The 10,200-nt window shown below is 36.4% G+C and overlaps 1 protein-coding gene across 1 annotated transcript in view; it reads right to left on the bottom strand.

Moving 5' to 3' along the window:
• TEX11 (testis expressed 11) overlaps positions 1 to 10,200 on the bottom strand; it is a 514,378-nt gene that overhangs the window by 313,014 nt on the left and 191,164 nt on the right. Inside the window, 1 exon segment of the mRNA XM_027770916.1 lies at positions 5,541 to 5,622. Within this exon segment, the coding sequence (XP_027626717.1) occupies positions 5,541 to 5,622 (82 nt within the window).

Genomic DNA, 10,200 nt, shown 5'->3' with positions numbered 1-10,200 from the left:
GCGCCCCCATATAGAAAAACTCTCCAAAAAAAAAAAAAAAAAGATAAAAACATTCTCAGATAAATAGAACCTGAAAGGATTTACCAACACTGGACCAGTTCTTCAAGAAATACTGAAGGGAGTGCTATACCAGGAAAACTAAAGAGATCAACAGACATAAAAGGGGGAAAAAAAAAAACAACCAAGAGAATCAAATATAAATGAATGAAAACTCCATGTTAGATAGACACTTTTTTCAGTATTTTTAGTGCAAGTGACTAGTCATGTATTCACTTTCCTTGGAGAGTCTACTAGTCATGTATTCACTTTCCTTAGAAAGTCTGATTTTGATTTTTTTAATGTCTAAGATTCTGTCTCCAATAATGCTGTTTTTATACACTACAAAAGTTATCATAACCCAAATTTAAAAAAATGTATTTGTGCCAATGTTAAATTCTTTGCATGTTGTAGAAAAGAAATACCTTGGAATCACTTTTAGAAAAATTGTGTTTCAGGTTAAATCTGTTGCTTTTCTTTTTAAAATATATTTACTTCTCATGTACTTCTGCTAAAAAAAAATACTGAGTATTGCTACAATTTTTTAAAAAAAGACAATTTTGTCTTTCTAAAGTGTTGAAATTATATGGGAAACATTGTCAAATAAGAAATGGTGTTTAGCCCTGTGTATAGAAATTTGTGTCAATGGATGTTCCAAAATTGTATGAGATTCTTAATATTAGTATGTTATTAGTCACACTTGTAATGCTAAATAGTTCTAATGTAGTTTGTCACAGAAATGATCAAATTTGTCAATTTTGGGTTACTATAAAATCAGAGTCTCAAACCATGGCCATTTTAAATTTCATTGTCCATTGCTTTACTCTGATGCCCTTTCTAAAATATTTTGTAATAGGCTACTATTCAAAACTGCCTCTTGGTAACCAGCAGTTAGCATAATGGCTATGTCGCTGGACTCCCATGTAGTTGACCGCGGTTCACGTCCCTGACCCGGTGGCTTAAAACTCACGCTGGGCGTGTGTGCATGCGTGCCCAAGATCCCAAGAGGAGAATTGAAGAGAAGGGATTGCGGCGTGACCATCCCCCCTGGGGGGTGATTTCTCGCTTTCTGTCTCTATGTCTCTGTCTGTCTGACGAGCGCGCACGCTCTATAGCGAAAACCTCTCCAAAAAAAAAAAAAAACCTGCTTCTTAAGGAAATTAGTGAAAAAGACTCTGATAAGTACTTTTTTTGTAATGTAAGTACTCTTGAATATAGGTTTTTTTATAACATTGAGATCATATTTCTGAAATTCCAGGATTTAAATAGAAAGATCAGATCACAGTAACACTGCAAACTCAACAGGAGAAAGATTAATTACATGATGGGGCTGGCAGGTGGCGTGGTGGTTAAGGTTGCTGGACTCCAACATAGCCGACCACAGTTCGAGTCCCAGACCTGGCGGCTTGTTTTCTCATTTTCTCTCTCTCTCTCTCTCTCTCTCTCTCTCTCGCTCGCTCACTCTGTAACTTCCTGGTCAAATTAAAATAAATAAAGTTAAATAAAATAATTCTTTAAAAAAAAGATTAATTACATGAGACTGAACTGGTGAAACAGAATTTTATGACTTTTGACTAAAACATTACTGATTTTTTCTATGCTTTGTTTTCCAGATTTAAGGATTTTTGTTTCCTTTTGAGCTGTTGATAGCTCCAGCCATTTGTTAAAAATGAATTTTTTAAAAAAAAACAGAATTTAAACATAAACTTCTCTCCCTTTCTGACCCCTCCAAAATTGAAAAGTATTTATGAGTATTCTTATGTTGTGACAGTAGAGTTATTTGCATATTTTCAATAGTACCTGCTGCCTTACATCAGGAATTGGAAACACTGGTTATTGCCAGGGCTTTGAGTTGAACATCATATCTGAACACATGACCAGAAAGCTAGGGAAATAAGGCTTATCTCAAGAAAGCCAACAGGAGCTCTTGGAAGGATTGCCTGGTACCATAAGCAGTTCTGCCTGGCAGGTAGGTAAAGAATGTCACTTTCTGACAGGCCCAAGAAACTCTCAAGTACAGGTACTTAAAGGTTCAGTCAGATGGTAGATTCCTGACTTGGCTCAGTAACCTTGGGGGGCTTTTTAGAAAAGATATTGAATGATGAAGTGGGGAGATTAATGTCTCTGTATTGACTGACATGCATGGCATTCTCTTTTGAAAAAACAATGTAATACACTGTAAAGTTATATGTAACCCAATGTAATATAAAGATTATGATGATAATAAAAAATAAAAATAAAAAAAGAGTCTAATCTGAAGTCCCTTATAAAAGGTTTCAGCAAAGCCAACTAAATCAATTACCTGGGGTGGGGCAGGGGGGATGGGCAGGCAGTGTGGTAGTTAAGGGCGCTAGACTCCCACATGGCTGACTGCAGTTCGAGTCTCAGACCGGATTGCTTGCTTTCTCACTTTCTTTCTCTCTCTCTCTCTCATCAAATTTAAATAAATAAAGTTAAATAAAATAATTCTTAAAAAAAGAAAAAATTAATGGGAAATTGCCTGCTGATAATAACGTATATGATAATATCCGACTGGACTAATATGCAGTGTATTCAAGGTGGCAAAATTCATTTTGTATGCTGTAAAGATGAACAATGATTAAAATAATAAAAATAACGATAAACAGAGAAAGAGAAAAATTCAAATTTTTCCTGTTTTTTTCTAGTATCATTTTAGTGATAAGAACATAAGACACTCATAATGATGCTCTATAAGTTTATTACTTTTTAATTAAAATATTATGGTGGGTCAAATTACATTTCTCCAAATATAGCCATTAAATACAGTAAAAATCTGATCTAGTTAGCTTATGATATGGGTGGCAGTAATGTTCAATCATCATATTTTCCTTCTGTAAGATTTTATTTTTAAATGATAACAGATAAGAAACCAAGAACCCATGACATGTGAAAATGGCCTACATGTCATGCCACTACAAGCCTTAGCCTACACTTATGACCAGTTCCTAGAGAACACTTATTCCCAATACTCTTTTTTTAAAAAAAATATTTTATTTAACTTTATTTATTTATTTATTTATTTTAATTTGACCAGAGAGGGACAGAGTGAGAGAAGAGAGAAGAGGAAAGTGAGAAAGCAAGCCACCAGGTCTGGGACTTGAACCACAGCCAGTCACGTAGGAGTCCAGCACCCTTAAGCACCATGCCACCTGCCAGCCCCACTCAATACTCTTAGTTAACCCTCATCCTTGGTATAAACTTCAAGCTCACCTCCAGTCTTAATTTTCCAAAAGTCACCCATAGCACTAGCTTTTATTTATTTTTTTGCTTCCCAATTCCTGCCTTCTTGGCATACCAGTTTTTTGGTAGGTTAATACCATAAACTTTTGAGTTCTCTGCCCTCCGAGACTGTCAAATTGTAAAACAGAACTCACTCATCATGCTCTTTGCATAAGGTTGTTCATTTTTAAAAAAACCTGTGGTTGGGGCCAGCAGGGAGCATAGTGGTCAGGATGCTGGACAGTGGTCAAGTTGCTGGACACCCACATGATTGATCACAGTTCAAGCTCTGGACCTGGCAGCTTGGTTTCTCACTTTCTCTCTTTCTCTTTCTCTCTTATGCATGTGCCCTATAACAAATTTAAATAATAATAATAAATAAAATTAAAAAATAAAGGAAACTTGTGGTAAAAACCTGTGCTGGGAGCCAGTAGGTGACAGTGGTTAAGGTGCTGGACTCCCACATGAATAACCACAGTTCGAGATCCAGACCTTGTGACTTGAAAATCACATGAGGCATGTGTACATGTATGCCCAAAATCCTGAGGGGAGAATGGAAGAGAAAGGATAGTAGTAAGCCCATGCCTACTAGGAGATTTCTCACTTTCCTTCTCACTGTCTCTTTCTGTCTCTCTCCAGCAAACACACATGCCCTACAGAAAAGCATTTAAAAGAAACAGAAAAAGGAAATAAAAAGAAAAAAAACATGCTAAACTGATGAATTCTTTGATATATTTTGAATAGTTCAATTTAAAAAAATTGTGATTTAAGGACCAGCATTTGTCATAATGGCTATGTTGCTGGACTTCCATGTAGTCGACTACATTTCAAATCCCGGACCTGGTGGCTTAAACTCATGCTGGGCACGTGTGCGTGTGTGCCCAAAATCCTGAGAGGAGAATGGAAAAGGGATTGCGGGGGGGGGGGGGGGGGGCCCCCCCCCCGGCACTAGATAAATCAAAATGAATGAAGTAAATCCCAGGGGGTGATTTCTCACTTTCCGTCTCTCTGTCTTTCTCTGTCTTTCTGGCAAGCACATGAGCCCTATAGCAAAAAGAATAAAAATAAAATAAAAAAAACTCTCAAAAATTGTTATTTAAAATAAAAATTAGTGGTATATTCCAATTATGTGAAGCAGACAAGCATATACTGCATAAGCCTGTTCTATCAGGCACAGTTCTTTATTTTCTTAAATTATTTACTTAATTTGTTATTTTGAATTTTGTTTTTTATTATTTGACTAGAAACAGAGAAAGAGAAAGAGAAAATGAGAAAGCAAGCTGCCAGGACCAGGACCTGAATCATGGTCGACTATGTGGGAGTCCGGCACCTTAACTACCATGCCACCTGACAGCCCCCGGGAATAGTTTTTTGATCAGTTTGATCAGTCTATGGGCTCTAAAAATTCTTTTACTTAAATGAGTTATGTGCAGAAACATTTTATTATATATATATGTGTGTCTGTGTGCTTGTGTGTGTTTGTGTATGTATGCCTGTGAGTACTATGATCTCAATGACCACATTTGTATTTATTTCCTTAAATGACAAAAGTAATTTTACAATAGTTAGACTGCAGTTAAAATAATCATAGATTATAAATAAAAATAGAAATAACCTTGTACTAAGAAAGGATAGACATTTAGTAAATTGACTTGGTATATTTTACTGTAGAATCCTTTATATTCAAAGCACTTTACATGACATCTGCAGAAAAATACACTTCTCACATAAATTCATTTAACTAACAATTTGAGTACATGTATCAGAATCTGTGCTGGGTCTAGGTTTTTAGTGAAAGACAGAGTTCTTGCATATAGTTGCTATAATTCTATATTATTCTATTAGTACAAACTTTAGTATTGTACTCCACATACAGTAAGTGTTAGATACATACTTACTTGACTGATATAAGATTTCAAAATTCATCTAAAACTAATAATTTTAGTTGATCCTACTCTCTCCCTGACTTTGTACTCTGGGGTTGACAGACAGCAGTAAGTACCAAAGCAACAACAAAATTTTCCATACTGTGATGAAACACAAAAAAGGAATGAGGTGGAGTATGCTCCTATGCTATATTAAGAAGAGATATATTCTTCTATCAGTTGGCAATATGTAAGAAAAATAGACAATACATATTAAAGAAGTAAATAAATTTAGCATGTTGGCTTTTGAAGCTAGAGAATGTTTAAACTACTTTACAATAAATATTAACTGACCTCTACAATAATGCTATTGAATTTACACTATTTTGTTTATATTACCTAAGCCAGAAAGAACTTTCTTCATATTTATTCTGCTTGTGGGTTTCTACTCCAAAGTTAAAACAGAGTCCATGAAGATTTTCTCCCTGAAATATAATTTTTTAAATGTTAGACTCATGATTTCCTTAAAGGTTAAAAATCTATAACTGTTGAAAAAATTTTAAACATATTTAAAGTATTCTATACTTCAAAATAATTTTCCTTATCAAAACCTCTTAATTTATATATAGAAGAACTATAAGAAATTCAGTATGGGGCACTAGTTGTATATAAAGAAGTATTATAATAGACTACTAATAGAACTTAAAAGGTTCACTGTAAAAGAAAATAAGAAGCCAAATTACTGCCCAGCAAAAACAGGCTAAAACACTGATTTAGGTTACCAGATTCAGTAAAAAGACATTAGAGTAGGGAGTGCATTCAAAGATTATTTTTTAAATCATTATTAAGGAGTGGAAATGAATTATTTTTTTCGCAATTAAAACAACTTCTAAAAATTCCAAAGTTCTGAAATGTGTGCAAAACACTACCTAGTCATAAGACTTATTTAGGAATAATTGGTTTAGTGGACCTTCTTAAGCAGCAACAAAATTTTCCTTTACATGTATTACCATTGAGATGAAAGGAGAAATACATATGTGAATGGTGCCATAAGAAAATATACTTTTATGGGTTCATCAGTATCTCAGTCCCTTCATCAACACCATGCTTTACAGAATTTTAATCTCTCAAAATACTGAGAAATGGCATAGGAGATTTGTAAATTCCTTTTTTTTTACATTCATTCACTGTATATCACTAGAGCATACAAAATGAGTTTTCCCATATAGTATACACTGAATATTGGCCCAAAGATATTACCATACCTTTTATCTTCTACATATAATTTTCCATTTTGTGTTTCTTAAATGCTTTACTTTACTTTTTCCCCTTGATTCCCTCCCTCTCACCGGCTACCATTTCCTACCCTCCTCCCACACTGTCTCTGGTGTCCACAGTGGCTCACCATGCCTTTATATTGTCCAATATTTCAGTTTCTGCCATAGGATGCAGACATTCGGTAAATTCTAATAATTTATCCAAATTTTTCTTCAGTATTTATAGAAACAATCTATCCAGAATTTAGTTATACCCATTTAAAGGAGTCCTTTATAAATTTTACCTGAGTAAGATTACAGAAGCAGATTTTCAATTAAGAATCCAAGATCTGAGGCAAGTTATTTATAAGTAATGTGTAAATTACCTGCCATGCTTTAAAAAAGTTTTCCTTCGAATTACAGTACATTCAGAAAATAGAAATTCAATATGCATGCCTGAGCACATAAGACTTACTCTATATTTGAATCTAAAATAAAGAATAGTCTTGGTGATGTGGATCTGGCAAGAATCCAGAGGTATTTCAATTCATTCATGACACTTTAGCAGAAACAGCTTAACTCATTATATGCCCCAGATCCCATAGGTTCACACAGAGCCACACCAATTATGTAACTATACTGGAATAATGCAGCTCACATACACACTTGTTGCAAAGAGAGCTGTAACTGAACTTGTGAAGAGAACAATGGAAAGTAAAAATTTTGAACATTTATGTATACTGAGCCTCTATTCAATTTCCTCAGTATTTCTGTCTCTGCCCTCATAATCCCTTCAAGTGTACCTACCTTAAATGTTACTTACTGGTGAACAAAAGAATACAAAATAACACTCTTACAACAAAATTACAAAAGATTAAAAGATATTTCAAAAGACCTGGAGCATTTTTAACATAATGACCAAAAATAAATGTTTTTATTACCAATACTGCTACATGCATTCACTCATTTATTTATACATTCAATAATACAGCATATCCTGTGTATTACATAATATTCTAGGCATTAGAGATAGATTAGTGGCAAAAAATTTCAATCCCTGTCCTCATGAAACATTTCTAAGGAGTATGAAGAACTAAAATTCGTTAAAAATATGTTTTAAAAAAATACGTTCCTAGTCTTTGAGGGAGTGATAACATTCCACTTTGCAGTCAAATACTCAATGACAAAAACAATACTAAGAATGTAGATCTATATGTCTATTTTATACCAGTCTTATAGAAAGGGACTTATAGGAGCACCAGGAATCATGAGCTCTCTAGAACCTCCAGGCACTGATAGATCAACTGACCCTGAAACGACAATTCCAACCTAATACCTAATACCTATTTTACAATGCTGAGATAAAACTATGTAGATGACAAATAACCTAAATTAGCTATTGCTGCTAAAAAATGAGTTTGATTATCAAATTTCAGTTCCATAAAATTTCAGTTCCATACAAGGCTTTTTACTTTTAATTAAGTAACTTCATTTTTTTGCAATTTACTTTATAATTTAGCTACTAAAAACTCAGAAAAAAGCAAACCTTTTATTATTTTTCAGCCCCAAATTTCCAAGCTATTTTTCTTTCTGATTTTGTTGTCTTTTAAACATTTATAAAGTATTTTAAAACTGTGTTCAATTACAGTAATGTAGCAATAATTAAATGATAATTGCCTAACTTTAAGACATGTAATACCCTCCAAACCTGCTCTATTATTCAGCTTTCTAAGACCCTCAGATATCTCAGTAACAATCAACGATAGGTCATAAGTTATTTCATGTGGTGCTCTAAGACACACACACACACACATACATATATATATATGTATATGTGTATATATATTAATGCTATATATGTGTGTGTGTGTATATATATACACATACATATATATATATAGCATTTTCCAAATATATTTTTCTCTCTTTCTAAATAACAAGACAGGGTTACCTTCTGCCTTTGTATTAATACCTTACAGTGATTCCTAATCTAGTTTTGGGATATTGGGATACAATTATAATCTCAAATAGAAATAACAGGACCAGAGCCAAAAAGAGATAGTGAGAATATAAATGTAAATAATGCAAGAGACTCTACAGGAAAAATTATTAGAATAAATAAGAGAGGGCTGGTTCCATGGCCTTGCAATTGAGGGAGTCAGATCCCACATAGCCAACCATAAAATTACAGTCTCAGATCCAGTAGCTTAAGAATCACTCTAGGCGCACACTTAAGATCCCAAAAGGAGCCCCACCCGCCGGTGTCTGGCAGAGGCAAGATGGCGGTGCAAGGATCCGCCGCTCAGCTGTCCTTGACCTTGAAGGTGCAGGAGTACCCGACCCTCAAGGTGCCCTATGAGACTGAATAAACGCTTTCGAGCTGCTCAGAAAAACATTGGCTGGGAGACGAGTCACATCACCATGGTGGTAGCTAAGCTGGAGAAGACCTTGAGTTGCTGCCCTGCTGTGGACTCGGTGGTCAGCCTCTTGGATGGTGTGGTGGAGGTCAGTGTCCTCAAAAGAAAGGCCGCGGAGTCTATCCAGGAGGAAGACGAGAGTGCTAAGTTGTATAAGCGCAGGATCAAGCACCTCAAGGAGCGCGGCAGTGACCAGCCTGCAGCAGCCAGCATGTGGAAAAGGAAGCGCATGGACTGCATGATGGTGGAGCACCTGCTGCGCTGTGGCTACTATAACACCGTCGTGAAGCTGACACATCAGAGCGGCATTGAGGACCTAGTGAATATCGAGATGTTCCTCACTGCCAAAGAAGTGGAGGAGTCCCTGGAGAGGCGTAAGACAGCCACCTGCCTGGCCTGGTGCCATGACAACAAGTCCCAGCTCCAGAAGATGAAGAGCTGCCTGGTGGCTTAAACTCACACTGGGCGCATGTGCGTGTGTGTCCAAGATCCCGAGAGAATGGAAGAGAAGGGATTGTGGTGTGGCCATCACCCCTGGGGGGGGTAATTTCTTGCTTTCTGTCTCTCTGTCTCTCTCTGTCTTTGTGGCAAGTGCACATGCCCTATAGCAAAAATCTCTCCAAAAATAAATAAATAAATCACACCCCCACCACCCCCTAGGGAGGATGGCCATACTGCACTCCCTTCTCTCCTCTTCTCTTGGGATTCAGTCCATGCATGCAAACCCACCCAGAGTGATTTTCAAGCTACCAGGACTTGGGCTTAAACCACAGTTGGCCATGTGGGAATCTAACGCCTTAACCACCATGCCACCGGCTGGCCTCCCTTGTTGGTAATTTGCATGTATTCCTTTAAGAAATGTCTATTCAGGGGCCAGCAGGTGGCATGGTAGTTAAGGGTGCTGGACTCCCACAATGACTGAAAGTGGTTCGAGTCCCAGACCTGGCAGCTTTCTTTCTTTTTTTTTTTTATTTATTTATTAATTCACTTTACACCATCACAACACACAAATGAATTTTCCATCCAAAATACACTGTGCATTGTCTCAATCAAGTACATCCACATATATGTTCTCAGCAAATAATTTTCCAATTCTTACGTCCTGCATACCTTGCCCTTTGTCTTGCCATCCCTGATTCCCCATCCCCCACCCTCTGCTATGTCCCATCTTCCTCCCCCATTGTCCCTGGCATCCATGGTTGCCCTCCATACCTTCCTCCCCCACCCATTCAATTGTTCTGCCAATGAACTTAATTAGCCTAAATAAATCCATTAGCTAGCACAGCTGACACAAACCTACACATGTATCCAAGTCTGACCCTAGGCATAAACCCCGGTGAGTAGAATGAACATACTATAAAGTAATACCCAGCTGTGCCCATACAG

The sequence above is a fragment of the Tupaia chinensis genome, unplaced genomic scaffold (genome assembly GCF_000334495.1).
Source record: "Tupaia chinensis unplaced genomic scaffold, TupChi_1.0 Scaffold000165_2, whole genome shotgun sequence".
Classification (NCBI taxonomy): Eukaryota; Metazoa; Chordata; class Mammalia; order Scandentia; family Tupaiidae; genus Tupaia; species Tupaia belangeri.
This window is presented reverse-complemented; position numbering and strand designations above follow the sequence as displayed.